Below are 21820 nucleotides of genomic sequence, written 5' to 3'. Positions count from 1 at the left end.
TTTGCAAACACCAGCTCAAGCCAAGCGCTGCAATACACATTTCTAACCGCAACTCTGAAGGCCAAAGGCAGGAGGATCTTGATTTTAAAGTTACCCATATCCCTGAAGCTTATGGTTTGTCTGACCTTGGTAGAAAACAGGAGGCCACCTGGGGAACTACCTAATGAGCCTTACACCCCCGGGCACCTGAGGTGGATCTCCCAGTCCTCAGTAACTAAGTCCCCAGGAGGTATCTGAACATCGTCTTCCCTCATTCTGAGGAGATGGGTAGTTTTTTCCCGTCACTCTTCAGGGCAAGGTCTAGGTGTCTTGTGGACAGCCTAGTAAACAGGAGAAAGCCGAAGTCCTGATGAGAATGTGGAGCCCTAAGCATGTTCACATGTGACCTGCACCTACCAGACAAGTAGCTTTCTAAGTGGTGGCATAGGCATTGGCTGTCCCGCTCAGGAAAAATGGCTTCCACCTGACCTACAGGTGGCATCTAGGCAGCAAGGTGCAGCTACCTTCAAGGTGGCCTTGGGTTCCGTTAGCTTTAAGACTGGGGACTGGAACTGAAATCATAGACACGAAGGGGACGAACGAACAGTCCCCTAACACTCCTTAGCAGCTGTGGCACGTCTCATCCCACTACCATGGCTGCCCTGGGTCCGTGGCTTGGTGAGTGACTCCCTCAGGAGAACAGACAGCCCAGAGTGAGGCAAGGCATCATGAGCAGGTAGGTTATCCTGGCTGCAGAGGACGTCTCCGGACCACAGGCATTTGCTAAGGGACCTTGGTGATGGCCGCTATTGCTCTTAGGAGGTGAGGGGCGGCAATCCTGAGTTAGCAGGGGGGTCCCATGCATTTGGAATAACTGCGCACAGATCTCAGGCATGGTCAAGCAATGCTGTTATTAGACTGGAAGGGCAGAAGCGCACGCAAGAGCCTTGGGCGCTAAGGACAATCTTCAGTCCTCTGAAGGAAAGGCCTAGTGGAAGGTAAGTCAGACTGCGGTGAACCCAGCTGTGACTCGGTGCTGTCCTCAGCTGACCGATGACAACCAGTGCCAACGGATCCCTCTGTGATAAAGGCATGGTTAAAGTGGGACATACAGAGGGAGAACAAGGAAGATGTCTGCTCAACCCAACCTACAAGGCGCTCATGTAGCTTCTTGGCTCCAGTACTCATGTGGAGAGGTGGGACCTACACCTAGAAGCAAGTGTAGTTATAAATGGGCATTAATAACCGAACAGAAAGAGGAACCATCTTGACAGGAGTTGTTAGTTGGTCATTTGAGGTAGATCTGTAAGCATGTTTTCCCTCCGGGTTACCTTCAAGTGCCTATTCCTGTATGGTTCTAATGTCCACAGAGAAAGGCCATGGTTACATGAGGTTATACAGGAGCCACCATTAAATGGCTCCAAATAGCTAGCTAGCCTTTTGAGGACTGAGCGAGGGTGTTCCTCTACCTGTGTTATGTAGGCTCTCTGCAGTACCGGGGCCAGGAGTGGATTTCTGAGCTTGTCTTGTCCTTAGTGCTGGCCCACAGAGGATAGGCTGCACATACGCTTACAGGAGGCTCCAAGCAGGCACAGGGGAATTATTTACTAGGTCCATGGTAAAGTACACTGCTTCCGGAAACCCCTTCCAGAAACTGCATACCCGCCGCTCCTTGCCTTACTACTTCAAAGGGTCTGCTTGCTTGATACACTCTATTGGAGGGAAGATCATTTGGCTTCTCTAGCTGCCCTCCTGAGTAGCTGTCTTCTGAGCATCCACTCCAGTCTCAGTGGACCAGCACAGTGACAGGGCTAACATTCACATTTCCTGTCTATACCAAGACTCTTTCCAGTGGGAGAAGAAAAGAGGGGCTGACCACGGCAGGACCTGTGTGAGAGGGGTGATGGGTTAGAGAACCATGTCTCCCACACTGTCCCAGCTCAGCTCTACTCCTCACAAGATACCTGCTTTTAAACACAGCATACTTGCTTGTTCCACAGAAATGACACCTTTTCTCCTTTCTGTTTTGGGAGATGGGGACTCATTACGTAGCTAAGGCTAGCTTTCGGCTTGCTCTGCAGACCAGGCTGGCCTCAAACTCAGATCTGCCTGCCTCTGCCTCCCCCATGCTGGGGATTAAAGCTGTGTGCCACCACGCTGGGGAGCTGCTGTTATTAGACTCATGTCTGTGGCCTCGCATCACACCAAAGGGGAACTCAGAGAAGCTTTAACTGGAAATGAACGTGGCTGGCTGGGGACAGAGGAAGCCACCATTCCCTGGGACTTTGGTGGAAAGTCTGGAACTGAATCCAGCTGCTCTTCCTTTACCTGCGACGCCTCCTGTCTTTCCTGGCGAGGCTGTTCCACCAATGTGCTGTGGACACGGGCTGGTGCTGCCATGGACAGCTTTCTTTGCCCTGTTCTTACCTTGGGGTTCAGGTACATAAAGACGGCTTCCCTAAATGTAGAGACTGGAAACTAGAACAAGGCCCCGCCTCTCTCAATGCTGTGGGCTCAGACTGTGTCTGAAGTTGTGTCAAGGCCGCCTCAGCCACCAGCATGGCAGGAATATCCCTGTGCCATGGACAGAGCGGTCAGGTCTGGTGGAGAGATGGCTGTGTGAGGCATTACAGACCACCCGGCTTTCCTGTGCGAGGATGACAGGAGCCCTTGGGTGAGGCAGGCAGGTAGCAGGCCCAGGTGTGTGCTGTGGATGACCAGGCTGCTGTGGCCGCCATCACGGCTTGGGTTTCCAGCTATTATTCTGAGGCATCTCTTACGAGCCTCATGAATAAGGAAGGGATGGCACACGTCAGGTACAGATCAAATACTGGGCCTCTGCCGACAGCGTACGCCAAGCCTCTCGGAGGTGAAGAGCGAGTCCGCCGTGCCATCCAGGTACTCCTCCTTCCTGTTTGGCTTTCTGCCTGTCATTCTGTCTCTGGGAAGCCCTCTGTGAGCGCCAGTGGGTGGTCTGCTTGTTCTGGTGTGTTGACTGGGCCTCTTGGGGAGGCCCTCACTAGTCTACTGCTTATCTTGTCAATACCTTCCAGCCCCTAAGCCTTCTGGGAGCGCTAAGGCAGGGGTGAAGCTACAGTTGCAGGGGAAAGACTCCCTCAGGAACCAACCTCCAGGACAACAGCCCTAAATTCTGCCTTCTGCTCATTCTGTCCACTGAGCACGGCACCCAAGCCTAACTCTCTGACTTACCGAGCTCGCCGGCAGCCTTGATGTCCACATTGTCGTAGCCACTACCGATTCGAACGATCACTCTCAGGGCCTTGAACTTCTCCAGGTCTTCCCGGGTGAGAGTGATGGTGTGGTACATCATGGCGCCTACAGCCTCATTCAATACCTGTGTCATGAACATGGGTCACAGGTCAGAGTCTCTGGGTATCCAGAGATTTTGTTTTGAATTATAGGATGGGACATGGCTAAGGTGGGCTGTAACCCACCTTCTCATGGATTTCTTGAGTGGACTGTGCATCACAGAAGGCCACAGTGGCCAGGTCCTTCAGGATGGGCATTTCCACAGTGCAGTCTCTGCCATCCAGCAGTGCCACTAGGGGGCGGGGGTGCAGGGGGCCGTTCATGATCTGGGGGCGGATACCTGGAAGGAGAGAGGAAAAGTGGGGTGAGCACATTGTGCGAAGGGGCTCGAGGGGACAACCTGATCGTCTCAGCGGCCAATGCCAAGGTAAGCAGAGAGTACACAAGCCTGGTGGAGTCAGCTGTGATGTCTAAGGCAGGACAGGACACAGCCTTACCAGCTAACAAGGGCAGTGCTCCTAGATCACAAGTTTAATGGCTGTAGGTTAGGTGCAAGGCTGTGGCAGGAACTCACTTTACTCTAAGACTGGGGACAGATAGACAGACAGACACAGACACACACGCACAAACCAATGATGGATAGGACAACATTTGTGTAGCTCACTTCCATAAAGTGCCCCATAAAGTAAAACTCTGGATTGGTGAGATGGCTTAGCAGGTAAAGTACTTGCCACCAAGCCTGATGACTTCAGTTTGACCCCCCACAGTATACAAGGAGAACGGACTCTAAGTTGTCTTACGATTTTCAGATGTAAATGAACACACATTAATAACCAAGGCCCCACATAAAAATAAAAAGGTGGCAGCATGGAGCTAAGTGTAGTCTAATACCTCCAAGTTAAACCCACGGCTCCAAGACTGAGGTCACACAACAGGGTCATTCACTCTCATAAGGCACAGGCCTGCTACCATGCCTCCTCATGTGTACTGGGTCTCCAAACAAAAACCAGGCCAGCATAGAGTCGAACAGAGGAAGCCTGCAGAGGTGTCTTTGTTCTGAAAGAACGTTCCAGAGAACTCCTAGGGCAAGCAGGCAGCCCTAGCCTATCACCCGTGAAGGGAGGCAGGCAGGGCCATTCTGGAAATGGGATAGGGGCGGCCCTAGTCCGCACTCCCTGTGGTACTCAAGTGCATGCTCTCTCTGTTGAATTCTCAGCATGCGGCTTCTGTGGTCCTCCAGGATGCAGCTCAACCACGCGCCTTCCCCTTCAACTGCCTATGCAGCAGACTCGGGGTACCCACAGCACAGTAGCACCTGATCAACATCACCACACCTGTGGGATCACCTGCCCCGGGGCGGGGTTGGCTGTTGGCTCTTCCCAGCTTGACTGGAGCCCTCACAGCCTCCTGCTCTCTAGACCCAGCTTTGGGGACACTTCACCAGCTGTTTCCTTGTCAAGGAGATAAGTGTGATGGACTAAAACTGAAACAGGACGGTCTTCAGATATCCACATAAAGTCACGCAGCAGCCCAAGTGCCACATCATGTACGGTGAGATTTGTGGCCAGGGATGCTGCCTCTCTCCTCTCTTGCAGAGGCTCCAAGCTGGGCTGCCTTCCTTCCTCCTAGTCTTTTCATCCTCTCTGAGACTGCCCGGGGTATGGTTGAATGTGGCAGTCCCTCAAATCCTATAGGCTGCTCTAGGGGCCACATGGCCTTTAAGTGACCTAAATTAAGGTACCCAAAGCAGGAGCCTTTTGCAAAAGCAAGCTCACCTCTTTGCTAAGAGGCATTTTCCTGACTCTTGACTGACGTGGAGGGCCCAGCTCACTTGGGCTGGAGAGACTGGATACAGGCTTAGCCAACCACGGAGTGAGCCTGTGCGCAGCATTCCCTCGTGGCTTTTGCTTCCGCCCCTGTCCTGCTTTGGCAATGGACTGTGGTGGCAGTTTTGTAAGCTGGATAAACCCTTTCCTCCCCAAGTTGTTCTTGGTCATGTGTTTTGTCACAGCAATAGAAACACCAAGACAACTTAACTGGATCCTCTCGTACCTCACAGGCTAGCCCACTCTCCTCTGGTACTCTTACCACCAATCACTGCATGGCTGGTGACATTCCGCATCATACCTGCAGTCTCAGGACAGACTGGGGGCATAGAGTGGAGAGAATATTTTTGCCTTGGTCTTAGAAGAACAGGCTGGGGGTGAAAGGGAATCATGGACCATCGCAGACTGAATGGCAGTCAGATCCTGATGTTGAGGTATTCCCTGTGTGCACCCCGCTACCTACCTAAGAATCTCTGATCCATAAGTACAGTAGGGGGCCCAAGTGGTCCCAAGTGCTAACATCTTTTCACTCCATGTCCTCACTGGTCCATGGTTCTTAGAACTGACAGGTTCGCCGTATGAGAAAACGAAAGCTCTCAATGCTCCCTCTCTCCTTAGTAGGTCAAAGGCAGATGCTGGAGATCACTACTGTGCCCAGGTCACAGAGGGGCCAGTGAGGTGGCTGTGATCTCATACAGCTCTACATGTAGTCATCCTGTCAATCAGCTATGGAGGACCACCTGCCAAGCAGAGGAGCACGCAAGCTGAGGACAAGATTGTGACATCAGCCCTGCCTTCTTTTTACTAAGGGCCAAACTCCAAGACATGGGTGGAGGGGGTTGACAGCACCAGAACACACAGGTAAGAATTTTTGCCCTACCTGACTGTCTGTGAGAAGCTTGGCTTTAAAGGGGCTACCAGGCTGCTTCACTGCACCAAGTCAAAAGGTTCGGTGCAGATTTAGTAGTAATTTACCCCACCCTGCCAAGGACAAGGTGTCCACAAGAGCCAGGGACAAGCTGGGGATCTAGAGCCATCCAGTGCATCTGGAGTGGCTGAGAGCAACCAAGATGTCCATCTGCAATATCAGAGCATGTATCTGTTACCCGGGTAACAAACTCCAGGTTGCCTAGCGATCGTTTCCCTTCCTCACTTGGTCCTTTTTCTCTGGTGAATCCCACCCTTTGTTCTTTCTCTAGGCTGAGGTGGGTCCATGGTACACCTAGTTAAGGCTTGAGGTATGAATCTCAAGGGAGAATCCGCTAATAGCAGGGCAGAAAGGGGGTGGGGCGGGGCAGAAACCTATTGGCTGAGGAAGGGTGCCAAACAGGAGTGGCAAGGGTGGGTGACAGGAGACCCTGGCACAAGGTGTGAAGAGAAGAACTGGGAACGTGAGCCCTGCAAAAGACAGAGGCAGAGTCCCAAACACAGGCAGCTGCCAGCAGACACCTTATCTCTTTCAACAATTCTGTAAACTATGTTAGCATGATACACACATGGGCCCTCAGAGGTGGGGATCCGTCCTCGGGTTGGCCGCTGGCCCGGAGCCATGGCTCACTTCTTCAATAGCTGGGGAATTTGGGGGAAGGAAGCCAAAGGCACAGCACTTAATGAGGATTCCTTCCAAAATGGAGTTTAGGCTCCTAGTTACGAGACGCTGCTCAAGGCTTTTCCACTTATCTAGCCCCTAAGACTGACAAGGACGCGGCAATGCTGCCTTCTTCCCAGCCTTCCACACTGGGGAGACACCTGACAACAAGGTGTCCTGTGACTATCCGAAATGCTGATGTGTCCCTCCGCCTTCCCCAAAGACTTGCTCTGTCCAGCAACAATTAGGCTTTGTCACAGGAACTTGGTCAGTGCCCTGCTGCCAACGGCCGACCCAGCATTACACACGGGGCAGAGCTCAGCCAGTCCCCCTGGTGTCAATTACTAGCTGGCTCCAGGATTGCCTCTATGCGTGGTACCGTGGTGCTGCAGTTATGGCCGGGCTGCTTCTGGTCCCTGGGTGTAATACTGCTTAGAGCTGAAGCTGTTCCTAGTAGTGTTAAGTTAGAAAAAGCCAAGACGTTCACATTTGTGCTGGCCACCTAAAGCCAGGTTCAAGGTTCCAAGACCAAGACCCAAGTGAGTTCCAGAGAGATGCTGGCAGCTATCTGACCACCTAGTCTACCTGCCACCATAGACAGAAAAAAGAAAGAAAGAAAGAAAAAAAAAAAAAAAAAAAAAAAGAAAAGAAAAAAAAAGCATTGTATATCTCTATGACACCACATATCCGGAAACAAATGATCTCACCCGACATACAGAGCTACAAGCAGATGAACTCCTTTAAACTAATGGGATGTTATGGATACATTATAGTCTAACCTACAGTTACATTACATGACACACAGATGACCTTTGGTGCTTGAAGGACAGGAAGGCCTGTAGCTATCTCTTGGCTTGGGATCCCATGGCTGTCATGCTTCCTAAAGTATTAGCAGGAAGAGAGTGTGGTGATCCTGTCCCACAACCCTGCCCTGTATCTAATCTACATATCAATCTATCTATGTATCTATCTATTTTTGAGGCACACTTACCATTTTCTTGAATAATACATGTGTAAAGTTGAAGAAGGAAAATGTCTAAACTGTGGTCTGAATTGGTTTCTGTTGCTTGCAGATTAAGAACCTAATGGCAGGGGATGGAGGGATGGGACTCGGCAGCTAAGAGTACATTGTTTTTGCAGAGGCTCTGGGCTCCCTTCCCTGCCCCCACAAGGTGGCTGACAACCATCTGGAACTCAACCCTTCTAGGAGCTGTGACACCCTCTTGTGGCCTCCACTGGTACTGCCTGCACCTGGTATGTGTGCATGCCCACATGCAGGCAAACACACACACACACACACACACACACACACACACACACAGAGAGAGAGAGAGAGAGAGAGAGAGAGAGAGAGAGAGAGAGAGAGAGAGAGAGAGAGAGAGAGAGAAAATAAATTAAGAACCTAGCTGCCTTTGGATTTCAAGGACTGGAACCCTTTACTCCAATGTGAAGTTGGTCCGTGGTGCAAGCTGGGATGTGTCCTTGGAGGGAGTAAGAATTTGAGTTGTCCCCAGTGCATGTTAAAAATTGTGAGCCTGCTCACCCTGCTTCCCATTACAGATGCTGTCACCTCGCACCCTCCTGGGTACACACTCTCACAATGCTGCTATCTGCCACGGGGACAGAAGATGGCCATGCGCTCTGCTTCCAGATGCCTTGCAGTGGCAGAGCTGGGATCTGGAAGAGTCAGAGACCAGGGAGCTCACGGGTGGCACTCCAGACAGCCTCTCGTGTGCTGGAATTCTCTAGATGGTTTCCATCAGCTGCCCTGACTTTCTGGGTCATGTCAGACTATTTCTAGATTAATCTATTGTGCAGCAAAACCTAAGGGCTGCACCCAGGAATGGCAGGATCAAGTCAAGGCAGATTGAAAGGAGTTGGTCCCAACAGCCCCTACGGAGATTGGAAGATAAAAATGTACGGCCATAGGCCGCTATGTTGCCACGGAACATGCAGGGAGATCTAGGAGCCCCTATCACCTGCAGGGTAAACTCCTCATGGGCCTGACCGTGTCTTCCCACTTATCATAAGACAAGTTCCCCCTTGGTATGACCTTCTTCCTGACTATATGGCCATTTTCCAACATGGCCTGATCCTCCTGGTCAGGCATAACAATACCTTTATTTCTAGAAAGTCAGGTGGAAAACCAGAACAGAATGTTTATGGTGTGTGTGTGTGTGTGTGTGTGTGTGTGTGTGTGTGTGTGTGTGTGTGTGTAAAAGATAAAGATACATAATCTATGTATCTATCTATGTATCCATGTATGTATCCATGTATGTATCCATGTATGTATGTATGTATGTATGTATGTATGTATGTATGTATCTATCTATCTATCTATCTATCTATCTATCTATCTATCTATCTATCTATCTTTTGTATTGTTTCACAATACAAGCCCAATATTGGGACTTAGGTCAGGTCGGGGACTAGATACTGACATGTGGCTCAACCGTAAAGCACCGCACACATGACTACGTTGCCCTGCCAACACATTTAAGCACACTGTAGAACTGCAGGATGTATACAACAGCAAAAGGGTTCTGGGAGCAGTAAAGACAACTGTGGCAGTTGCAGGAGGCAGGGAACAGCCATTCAGACAGGCTGTCTTGCTAAGAGTCACCACTTTACATCACACCATTTCAAAGATTAGAAAACACCACTGTTACCAGAAACCCCAGCTTTTGTTGGCACTGTTCTCAGCTCACAGGCCTTGTGGAGGCAATGCCTCGGCACCGATGTGCACCACACCACAAGGCCTGTTGAAATCTCCCTGCCGTGTGCTAGTGGCCTTGACCTCTCTTGGAATGAGGAAGGGAGCCTGAAGGTCAATGTTTATCCACCACAGAAACAAGGTGAGCCTGGAATGAAGGAGGGCCATGTGGGGTTACCCCAGGAGAAGCAAGGAGGGACCACAACCCAAGCATAAGTTATCAAATAGGTGCACGGCAGGGCAGTGGCCCACTTAGGACTCCACAATCCCCTCAAACCGTGACAGATACCGAGTGCACGGTAAAATGCGTACCGTGAAGAACCACTGGCTGAGAGAGGTCACCATTATTTCTAGGGAGACCTACTAGGTATCAAAATCTAACAGGTGGACCCAGGAAGGGCAAAGGCAAGGTACTCCAGTCCATGGTGGGCCCCAGGAACAGGCAAAGATGGTGAAAGATTAGCCTACAGCTACTGCAAAAACCCTGAGGAGCTTGTCGCTAGGCCTTTCCAGGAGAGATGAAGGCCTTCTTAACTCAGGATGCTAGAGTGCTCTGAGTGAGACCGGGCTTCAAGCTGCCGTAGAGTTCCAGGAGAGAGGGGCAGCCACGAGAATGCCCTAAGCAAGTTAGTTAGTCTGTCTAATGTACCTTGTAGTTTGATGGGTGACGCTCCCAAGTGGGAATCGTCTAGGCTTCTCCAGTCACCCACCAGGTGCACGGCACCTCGAGTGACTGCCACTGACCCAATGTGTCTGTTTGGGTCCGATGCCTTCCAGAGTGACAGCAGAGGCCTACACTGGTGGCAAACATTGTTGTGTTTTCAGTTCAGTAACAGGAGACCGAACTTAGACTGCCCTGTCACCCCAGAGAGACTAATTAGAGATTACCCCAAGAAAAGTAATCTGTGGTTACACACAGGACATCTCTGCAGCTTGTCCGGGGTGCTCACCCAGAGGGAAATGACAGACATTTTCCCTTTCCACGGCCACCTCGTCTGGGTGATATGGATACTGAGGTTCTATCACCAGCCACTCGGTAGCGGCTGTGGGCGCTTCTGCACGGAGCTGCAGTGGTCCCTGAAGGAAAAGTACCGGAAACTGACCACGAATGGCATGTGCCCAGGACACGAGGTTCAGCTGCTGCTTTTGCTAAGATGGGCTGCACGTCCTGTTTCCCTGGTGGCCTGCCTCACCTGGCTGGTCCCTGGGCATTGGGCCTGTGGGTCCAGTGATCTCTAGATGTGAGGATGTATTAATTAGTTCCCCTATGAGTGAGGCTCTGTGAGTGAAGCACTTTGCAGAGTGGCACCCGGGTCCATGGAGACCCTTCATCTGCCTTTTGGAAGGAACATGAGCCTACCTCCCAAATCAGCAGACTTCTCCAGGAGGGGAACACTCACCTCCTCTTGCAACCGTGCTCCGAGATCCTGTCCCAGGCCCTCACATGTGAACCTGCACTTGTGTTGCCTTAGCCTCTTCCACATGCGGCCATGACGCCCTGGCTCAGCTGCAGATGAGGTCTCAGGAGACTTGGCCAGAGATGAATCTTAAGGGGGTAGGGTTGAGGGGGTACTTCCTGGTAACTAGCTGCCAGAACTGGGTGAGTTTCCTGTTTGAAGGCTTAGGATTCTGCAGGAATTCACGCCTGGGCACAAAGTCGACCCTGTTTCTCAAATGCTGTGATATCCAGGGGTACATTCCTCCAGGGGTGGTGGCTACCCATAGCCTTTAAATCAAGGACTGGGTTGGATGGGTGGAACCTGCTGGAAAGATCCTAGAGAGCATGCCCCTCCGCTCTGCGGTCATGCTGGGAAGGAAAAGGCAGTAGTGTGCAGTTCCTAGGTCCCCCTGGGATCTCTCACCTGAGGCATGGCTCCCCCCGCATGTGAGCTACACTCAATCCCATGCTGATTAGACTGGCTGTAGACTTCCCAGCTACGGACCTGGGGTCCAGCCAAAGGTAGAGAACAGTCAGCCCCACCCTAGCCACATCACCAATCACTTCCCATAACTGGTTTTCAATTTGCATTAAAAACAAGACAGACAACAAAAAAACCTCTTCCGACAGGGTCTCACTTTGCAGCCCAGGCTAGGTGGAACTTGCTATGAAACAGTGGCCCTGTACTGCCTACATGGTCTTACACTACGCAAATTAAGCCAGCCTTTATGTGGATGCAGGTTATAGGCGCCTCCCCACTTACTGAAGGGGCTGGAGAGATGGCTCAGTGGTTAAGAGCACAGGCTGTTCTTCCAGAGGTCCCAGGTTCAATTCTTAGCACTCACATACATGGCAGCTTACAACTGTCTAGAACTCCTGTCCCAGGGGATCTGACACCCTCACAAAGACATCTATACAAATCACTACTACACATGAAATAAAAATAAAATTAAAAGAGAGGTGGAGGTGCAAGCTGAATTCTTTCAAGGTCACAGAGAAGGGCTTGATTTAGGATGACTTGACTTCTTGCTCAGGCTCAGTGGTGGGAAGGGGACTACCTACCTGGCCACCATTCCCAGGCACTGAAGCAATGACTTAAAGAGCAGGCCAGGTCAAGGATTTATCCAAGAAAGCACACGCCAAGCCAAGAAAGACCACCAAAACCGCCTCCCTCTGTAGCTACCTTAGTGGGGAAGGCTGACCTTCAGATGAGGCAACCACAGAGCGAACCCTACCCATTAATTAAAAACACAAGCCACAGACTCCCCAAGGTTTCCCTCCACCACGGTGGTCTTAGGTTTTGAGGCCTAAAAGAAAAAAAAAAAAAAAAAAATCATGACAGTAACCGTTACCCCAATGTCCTTCTGTTGATGTCCTTTGATTTTACAAGGGCTTGGTGGCCAGTCCCGGAGTCCTCAGGACCATAGCTGAAGAGTAAAAGCTTGATTTACTTACTGCCCTTTGCCTTACTCCCAGCTTGACTAGGGGATACCTGGTCGCTCTTCACCGTGCGTGGCCCGTGACTCAACATACACTGATGGGCATGGCAGATAAAAGACAAGCCCTGATGTAGACATGGGATTCTACAAAGCCCCATCTTTCTCTGCAGGAACAGCCTTGAGGTGCCTGTGGCTGGTGGCTCGGCTGCTGGGCTTTGCAAGTACCAACCCACGGGCTAGATAAGGTGCAATGAAACCCCGAGATAGCAGGGGCCTCTGGGCCTCTGCCAAGGGACTGACTCTGGAGGAAAGCCCTCCCGACAAAGCCTCAGGCGGAGAAACGAGCTCGGAGGCCACACTTCAGGCACAACCAGCAAGGTCAGGAGGGCTGGGGAGCTGGGGAGCCTGGCTCTGGGGCCTCCCGCAGATGCTCACCAGCAGCCTAGGTGGGATATCCCTTCCACAGAGGAACTAGCAGGAGAGGATGGAGGAGGGCCCCAAAGTGAGTACCTGTCAATCAGGGCTCCCAGCATATTTCTGCTGGTAAATTCCCCGTGGAACTCAGAGTGTTTACTTTATTGCACATCTGTTTCCTCCACTTTCAATTAGGCCAGAGAAGAGAGATGTGCTCCACCTCCCTTGGCCTACTAGCTGAGCTCTGTAGAGAAAGAGCAGCCCGGAACACGTGTACCCAGACACCTCTCTCCCCTTTCCTGTCGGGGGACTCATTTACCAGGTTTGATGAATGGAGCTGTGCACAGGCCAGCAAAGTAGAAAGCCATTCTTGCAAGCTAGTGACCAACCGGCAGAGAAGTCACCACCTCTGCAGAGGTTTGTAGAATTGCATGGTAACACGGGCGAGCACTGGGGAGGACTGCATGCAGGGACCACCAAATATCTTCCCCTGGTACAGCCTTGTCCTGTGTGGCCCCAGAGCAAGGCCTGGCTGGTTCAGAGGCAAATCCTTCCTGGCCTTAGAAGAAACTTAAGAATACAAAATTCCAAGCCCCCCATGCTGCTAGATTCTGGTGGCTTTGCTCTGGTCTCCAGCCAGCCCTGCAGCTCTGGATACTCATAAGGTACCTCTGAGCTGTGGGGGCACCCTTGACAGGACAAGTGGTTCTTAAATACTAAAATGGTGCCCATGGTAACAGAGAGGATGCCAAAGATAAACACAATCTCTGAAACAGAAGAGAAACCTGCAGAGACACAGGTAGTGGTCCCTGGATAAAAGTCGATCTTCCCTAATTCACTGATACTCTGATGATGCTAAGCTTATGTGACACAGGCTTCCCTATGTAGCCCAGGATAGACCAGAATTTATAGTGACACTTCTGCCTCCCAAGTCTAGGGCCATAGGTCTGCTTTCACGCTCTGTCTCTCCTTATGAAGGCCGAGAGTATCTACTATGTTCAAGTGCCTGGAGTCCCCACACCCAGCACAAGGGCTTCGGTACAGACTAGGGGGTGGAGGAGAAGCCTCCGCCAGCCAAAGGGATGTGTGAAGATGTGCCAGCTTCTCATGGCACCTGCAGGTCCTTTTATGCAAAAGCCTCGAGGCCGTAGCAACTGGAATGGCAATGGCCCGGGATCCCCATGCACTCAGATCACAAAGGCCCAGTGAGAGGCACAGTCTGCTCATGCCAGAGGGCCGGGGTTGTCTGTGGCACTGTGTCCATTGAAATGAAGGCGCCTCATGGGTGACCCTGGGAATGGAACACATGTTCTCTTGCCCTTTCAAAGGGGGCCAGTGAGCCAGGCAGACTCGGCTCAGTTCTCTCTCCCATCTCCAAGCCCATAAGCACAGATGTTACTGTCATTCTGAAGCTAAGGCAGCCCCTGGGCCAGCAGAAGAGGGAAGAGGCCCCGTATGCTCAACTTTAATTCTGCGTGAGGTTTTAAGGTCCACAAAGACGATGACTCTTTTGAGGACCCTTTTGTAGGCTCACCACCCACGAGGCCAGCAGGGTATGACTTCGCCAAGTACAGCAGCTGGCCAGGGTCCCTCCCTCCCTCCCTCCCTCCTTTTCTCAGTCACCTTTTCTCCTCCTTTCCTCAGTCACCTTTTCTTCCAAGTATTCTAGGCTCAAATCTCCACATATGGGAGAAAACACTAGAATGCACCGAGTCACATTTACCCCTTTGAATCAAAGTCAAGTAACAGTAAAGTCTTCACACAGAGAAAGGAGCTAGGACCCGAGGCCAGCTGAACACGGCACTCTACTCCCCAAACAAGAGCTCCTTTTGACCATTCCAGCCTAAGAACTGCAGAGGGGGAAGCCTCTCTGCCAGGGCCCAAAACAACAAGGAAGGAGGCTAGGACAAGCTTGAATGAGAACAAAAAAGTCAACAAAATAATAGACAGCGGCTCTAACATGAGGGCCAAGACTGCAACTGTAGAGAGGTTAAGAGAAAGTAAACTTCGACCTGGAACCAGCACTTCTTTAGCTGGGAAACATATGTTCAGAAAACATATCAGGGTCATTCAAAGCAGTAAAAGCTTGTGGGTCCAATCCTCAGTGCAATGTGAGGTTTTCCAGTGTTCCCCCCTCATTGAATGCTAGGAAGCTCCCAGAGGAATCTACCTTTTCTTGTGTACAGGCTCATCAGGAACAGTCTCTGTGTTCTGGCCTGGTTCCCCAACTCTGAATTTTTGTTTCTAGCCATTTAATCTTTTCCTTGTTGCAGGCACTGGCAGGTTGGCCCTGGTCCTCTTGGGACCAGAGAACAGCTCACATTCCATTTAATCAAAGGAGAAGGTTCTTCACTGTAAGGATAAAAATCCCCCAACTCGTTTACAGGGAAGAGTTCAGTCCTGTGGTCAGAGCAGCTCAAGGTCAAGTATAGTCCTGACTCAGACACCAGACAGGGACAGGCAAATGCTCCACAGGGGTCTACAGAGACAGACAGACAGACAGACAGACAGACAGACAGACACACACACACACACACACACACACACACACACACACACACACATGTGTCCTCCTACAGCTTGCTCTTCCTAGAAGGCGTGTTCAGCATCTTTCCAAACCAAAGAGCTCGTCCACAGTATACAGAGAATATTTCGGACATTTGAGGAAATTACTGGGGTCCTGTGGGAACAGCCACCATCTTGATTCTGATGCCACCTGTATAGACAGCTATAGATTTTCCAACTGACCTTAAGAGTCCTTAGCAACAGCAAGGAAAACTAGAGAACTATAGAACGGCGCAGCTGCGTTAAGGAAAATTGCTGGTTTGTAGGATGTGTGAGACTGCACTTCTCACAAAATAAAAGCCGACCCCTGGGCCTGGCCCTTGACAGGCTGTGCCTTGCTGGATTCAGGGAAGGTGAGGAGACAGGGAAATGACCGCCTCCATACCAATGTCTGTATGATGCTCCCTTGGCATCTGACAGAGAGCGGCTCAGATTCTTGGCCACGGGTGACAACATGTGACAACCACTGCCAGAAGGCTCGGTGGCTTGTGTTAGCTGGCCATGTCAGTGTGAAATAAATGGAAAGCTGACCCACCAGGTGCCGTCCCTCACACAGCTCTGGCCAATAATCCCATGCATCTGTGCGCCTCACCTCCATGTTCCAAATTGTTTGGTTGATAGGCTGGACAAGACCGGCAAACGGAAGCTGACGGTATACTTATGCACACCAAACAAAACAAACATTCGTTGTCTACGCTGTCAAAAGAGTCAACCAAGACCCTTAAAAAAAATTCCCCAAACAATCCTGCTGTAGATAGTTGACATCCCCTCACCATACGGGCAGGAGGTGAGAGGAACAAAAAAAAAAATTTCCCCCCAGGCATTCTGGGACCCTCTACACTGGGCAGAAACCAATAGATTTGGTGAAATCAAAAAGAAAAAAAAAAAAAATCAGTCAAGCTGACTGACCCAGCTACTATGAGTAACACACGCGACTCTACTTCAAGACCCCAGGTTGCCTGCTGGCCCGAAGACAAGGCAGGTTGCCCAGCAATGCATCTTGGGTCTCTGAAGTTCTCCTTGGTCTAACACTGTTCTCTCTGGGGCTCAGCACCTTTCTGCCTGGAGCCATGCCTCGAGATACTCCATGAAGTCTCCTGCTGCCTTCGGCATACCCCGATCTGGCTGGAGACGCTATGAGACCTGTCATGCAAATGCCGTTCCTTCATGAAGCTGAATGGCAGCCAGGAAGCCAAGGCCCTGCCCCCAGCCCCTGACAGGGTAGAGTCATAATGCCACACGGAATGTAGGATAAGGAACAAGGATGACAACTGCTGCTCTGGGGTAGATCATTTGACAGAGAAATTTATTTGCTGGCAGACTTCCGACTGCAGACTTGCTTGGCACTGGCTCGCTGCCATGCAAATGAAATAAAAAAAAAAAAAAGAATCAATATCCTTGGGTCTGTAAAACAGTGCGTCAACAATCACACTCCAAACAACTTATATAATATCCTTCACCCCATACCCAAATAGCAGTAAGTGTTTTCTGTTCGGGCTCCATACAGAATAAACGGAAAGGGGGGGAGGGGCGGTTTTTTCAGGACCTCCTCCTTCAGCAAAACCTTTCCAGGACTTCAATGAGGAGATAATCTTTCTGTGATTATGACCAAACCCTTCCGTTGCTTAGCAACACATAATTAAGGAATATGTTTTCAGATCCGCTTTGCGAGCCCAGCCATTATCAGATGAAATTACTAGAGCAACAAATGTCATCGCCATGCAAATTAGTTGGTTGCAAAGAAAGAATGTTTGACTGAGAAAGAAGGCATGGCCTCTCAAAAAAAAAAAAAAAAAAAAATCTGACTTCCCCCTCTTGGCACACAGGGATTTCAAAGTCAAAGTATATAATCACGATTTAAAAAATAAGAAAAGGGAGGGGGAGACAAAGCCAGAATCACTAGACAAGAGAAAAACCAGAAAAAAAAACAAAAACAAACAGATCCCAACCCAAACTGTTAGCCAGTGTCTCTTAGAGAAACGAGGTTCCTGGAGGGAACTCTTCAGTCACGACAGCGGCTCTCTGTCGGTCTCACCAAACAAACAAAGAAACAAACAAACAAACCCGTCTCAGAACTCACAAGACTACCCAAGGTTACTTTAGAGGAGATTGTAAAAATACATAGCTTTCTCACTCCACTGTCCCTGTCCCATACATTAAACAGTCTAAATTATATTTTTAATCTTTTTTGAGTGTTCAGTGGTTAAGAGCACTTACTACTTACTCTTGCAGAGGACGTAGGTTCAGTTCCTAGAACCTAGATGGGACAGCTAACCTGTAGCTCTAATACCAGAGGATTTAACCCCTTTCCCCTTTCCCCTTTCTGGCGTCTGCAAGCCCTAGCACATGCATGCACGTGCAGGCCCTCACACATACACATGAAACAAAATAGAAAGAAATCAATAAGAGGTGATTTTTCTGAACTATGTATGGTGGGAGGCAAAGGAGAGAAGAAAAGAAGAAAACTGATCAAGGTTTTTCAGTGAGGATTCTAGAGTTAGACACTAACTGTTCGGGATGCCCACCAAGAAGTCTAACCAGTGTCCAGAAAGCACGCAGTGACTCACACTTGGCTCCTGCTTTGAAGAAAACCACCTAGGCGTCCTCCCCCTCTTGACTTGGAAATAGTATCTTCCCCACGAACAAGCAGAATTCCCAACAGTATTTTCTAAAATGAGAGGCTAAATCTGTTTTTCAAATAGTTCTAAGGGATTTCAACATTTGCTTTGTTTAGCCCACAACTGTGGAAACAGACACGTTCTTATCAGCCACAGATAATCTCTACCTTTGATACTGTGTGCTGGCCCTGGCGGAGGGGCGCTGTTGACACCACCAGGCACTTTTACCAGCAAACTATCCACAAACAACGTACAAGAGGCATTCCATCAGATGCCCCTGACTTCTCCAAAGCTATACAGACGACGGAACTAAAGAACCACCCCTCCGTGTATAAAGTGGAACAGTCACTCAGAATGGCTTCTGATCCTCTCGGGGAAACAACTATGTTTCAACACCGGAAGGAGATACCTGCAAACAAACTGGGGCTAAACCTGATTGATTCATAAACCTGCAGCAGAAGTCAAGAGTAGGGAACTGACATGGGAGGAAGGAACTAACGACATTCACACGGATGCTTTGATGTGTGTGTGGGCGTGGGGGTAGGGGCTGGGGTGGGGAGGGAGACAAGACAGAGATTATCTGCTCTTTAAACATGACCAGTAGGTATATGGATATATTATTCCCTTCTCAAACCTCTATGCCTTCCCCTTCCCCCTTGAACTCCCAGGCAGAAAGTTACTTGGTTCTGGCGTTAGCATGGTTGACACGATGATGGGAGCCCCTGTCCGCCGGGCCACCTTCTGGTATGGCGGATGAGGTGTGTGGAGACTTTGGCTGACTGGTGGCAGGGCAGCCGGCTCCACGGGGGCTGCTCCAGGTTTCCGCAGGAGCTGGGGGCTGGCATGGGGGCTGGGCAGCGGAGAGGCGGTCACACTGCGTTCCCTCTTAAGCAGTTCCATGGGCACCGTGTAGGAGGTGGAATAGGCTGTTCTGGGACTTGAGTGAAGGGGGACAGAGGGGCCTGGGTTAGCAGTCAAGGCTACCCCAGCTTGTGAAGGGTAGGAGGAGGCCAGTCGTGCTGTTAGGGCACAAGGGGTAGGAGAGCTATATCCAGAGTTGGAGGGTAAGTGGGGAGTCTGGGACCCCACCACTGGGGCAGAGTAAGTAGCTGCTGTCTCCAGGAGGTGCTGGGAAGGTGCACTGGAGGGGCGGCGACCTAGATCTCCACCTCGGGGAGAGGGTGTCTGCAAAGGTCCAGCTGGGTGAAACTGCAGTGCTGTGGTCCCCAGCGAGGCCGTGTCATTGGGCAGCAGCTCACTTCGGTGGCTGAAGCTACTGGACCGATGGCGGGGTGGAGGGCCTGTCCGGTCCTGTCTCCGAAACTGCATCTCTGTCCTGCAGCTGCTGACCAGGCGGCTCAGGACACGGGCCTGGCCCAGGTTGGGGGCAACAGACTTGATGTCAGCATCCTCTAGGGTGGCCAAGACAGCTGGGGAGTCAAAGCCTTGTTGTAACAGGGCTGCCAGGGTAGCCTCTGCCACACCCTCTGCCCTCAGCAGGGCCAAAAACTCAGGGTAGACGGTCCTCTTGCCCCCGGGTCCTTGGAATGTTGACAAGTCGGCTTCATAATTCTCATAAGCCAGCTTTGAATGGACGCTTTCTCGGGTAGGCCCGTAGCCTCTATTCAGGGAACCTGGGGCCACCCCCGTGCTGTTCTCAGTAGGGGCGGCTGAGCTGGGGTCCACAACCAGGCATGTTGGGGCCACCTGTCTGGCATGGGTAGAGTCAACGGGTCTTTCGCAGATATCGTTGTAGACCTGGCTGGAGTTGGGGGAATAGGTGGGTACCTCTATCCCTAATCTAGAATCAGGTTGTTCCCTTCCATACCTCCCAGGAGATGGAGCCCTGCAGTGTGTCCGCTGCCCATGCAGGACAGTTTTACCCCCAGATTCCCGGTACAGGTGGCCAGCATCCTGCAGAGCAGGTAACTGGCCTTGTACCTGCTCCCATGGCATTCTGCTGCCCAGCACTCCGTAGCTGGGCACCGGCCGGCTGGTTCCTGGGTCCCGATAGAAGGGAGGCTCCTTGGGTACCCTGGTGCCCCTGGATGGGTCGCCATAGTAGTCTTGTGGCAGCACGGAGCCGCGGCCAGACATCACTGCCTGCCTGCTGTCGTAGAAGGTGAAGTCAGGCACGGAGCCCTTTCTTGATGCCAGTGAGTTATAAAAAGCTTCCCGGGACAGGCAGGACTCAGTGTCCTGGGCACGGTGGTTTACCAGCTCACACCAGACCCCTTCTCCAGGGCCATACGTCAGAGAACTTCTCCTCCCTGGAGGGCCAGCATTCTCCCAAGGGCCCTCATACCAGCCGGCAGCATCCCAGCTCTGAGAACGGCCAATGTTGATGTGCCTGCTGGGAACCGGCATTGGCAGAGCAAAGCAATACAGCAGAGGTGGGGAGGAGGCCTTTCTTTATAAATCTTCAATTACATACATCAAAACCAGACCTGGCCGCACGCGAGCCCTTCCGAGATGGCAGGAACAACCAACTGGGGGTTTCTGTTTCAAGGCACAGCCTAAATTATTAATCCTCTGAAACCTTAGTAGGCAAAAAGCAGACTCACGGTAACTTTGCCTCACTCCCCAATGGTAGCCCGCGAGGTCTGTCCTGTGTGCCTCTAGCCCAGGCAGGAGGCTGTGCTCCAGTCTGCTGGGCCCCCTTTCCAGTGGCTGTGCTCACATGGCCCTCAGCTCCTGCAGCGTGAGGATTAGGAGCTAAATAAAACCCCTAAAGCTTTTGTTCCATGTGACATCTCCGAGGGATGAAGCTGGCTGCTTGCTTTAGCCAGGCCGAACAGGCAGCTGGAATGATCCCACGTGGCCTTGCCCCTGAGTCTGATCCCCCTCCCATCCTTGCCTGGTTTCTCTCATCCCTCTTGGGGGAGCCCCTGACCCTCTTCACTAAGTGCAAGAGAAGCAAACTGGGGCTACTTAGCTGTCCGTCCAGTCCTAATCCCTCCCTCTGGAGAGGCATGAGTGTAGCAGCACACAGCTACAGCAGATCAGATGGAGGTGTGCACAGGAGAGCCCCGGGTCTGATTCCAGAATGGGAGGTGTTCTGGGAGGCAGGGACTCTGTCCGACACTGGAACCTGGCGTCTAGGATTCTGGTTATAGATCAAACAGGTTACATAGCTCAAACCCAAATTCTCTCCACCTTGAGATGGGAAGACAGATTCTTTCATACCACAGGGAAAAAGACAAAGTGTGGGTTAGGACCTGAATTCTTACTGTAAGACAACAGCAAGATTGGGCTGAGCAGAGGGTTGGCCACCAAGGAAGAAAACACAGGAACTCCTGTGTCTCCCGTCTCTGCCTGTGGGGATGTACAAAGCCCCCATCCTCCCTGCTGCCCACGCTCTTGATACTTTTGTGTTACAGATTTCACAAAATAAACCAAGGTGGTGATCAAGAGGTATATTTAAATGAGTTCCTATAACTGTACACAGCCACAAGACCAGAAAATTCTGTGCTTTTACTTACTTCTCAACTAGACAAATACCAGCCATTTAAAAGAAAAAAAAAAAAATCAAATGTGAAAAACACGGAAAGACTTACTTTGGGAATTTGGATACAGTGTCATTTCTGTGGTTGTGTGGGTTGCTGTGGGTTATGGGGATCCCATCCTTTCACTTGCTCATGTCCAGCCCCCGATATCCAATACAAATTCCATGTCGCACTCCCTAAGGCGTCCTGGTCCCTCCAAAGCAGCCTTCGAGAAGCCACAGACGGCACCTGCCCAGCCCAGCTGTGGCCAATGCTGGACCCACCGTGCAATTAACCAGAACACATGACCACAAAGACTGTGGACCACCGAGCTGACACCACGGCCCCCACTCCTGACCCAAACGCCATGCTAGATGGAAACTTCCTAGAATTCAGTTAGAATGGAAACCCGGAAATGGCAGAGACGGCAACGTATCACCATGAAGCATCAGATACCACACACACGAACTACTACTCCGCCTTCT

At 51.0% G+C, this 21820-nt stretch overlaps 1 protein-coding gene across 1 annotated transcript in view; it reads right to left on the bottom strand.

Annotated features, from left to right (window-relative positions):
- Ctbp2 (C-terminal binding protein 2) overlaps positions 1-20217 on the bottom strand; it is a 29265-nt gene extending 9048 nt beyond the window's left edge. Inside the window, exons 1-3 of the mRNA XM_032892407.1 lie at positions 18531-20217; positions 3435-3589; positions 3190-3334 (exon numbers count right to left, since the gene is read on the bottom strand). Coding sequence (XP_032748298.1) covers positions 3190-3334; positions 3435-3589; positions 18531-20217 — 1987 coding nt within the window. The remainder of the gene's footprint in view (positions 1-3189; positions 3335-3434; positions 3590-18530) is intronic.
- Between the last annotated feature and the right edge of the window lie 1603 nt (positions 20218-21820).

Source organism: Rattus rattus, chromosome 2 (assembly GCF_011064425.1).
Source record: "Rattus rattus isolate New Zealand chromosome 2, Rrattus_CSIRO_v1, whole genome shotgun sequence".
Classification (NCBI taxonomy): domain Eukaryota; kingdom Metazoa; phylum Chordata; class Mammalia; order Rodentia; family Muridae; genus Rattus; species Rattus rattus.
Note: the sequence above shows the minus strand (reverse complement) of the source record. Positions and strands in the feature narration are given on the sequence as shown.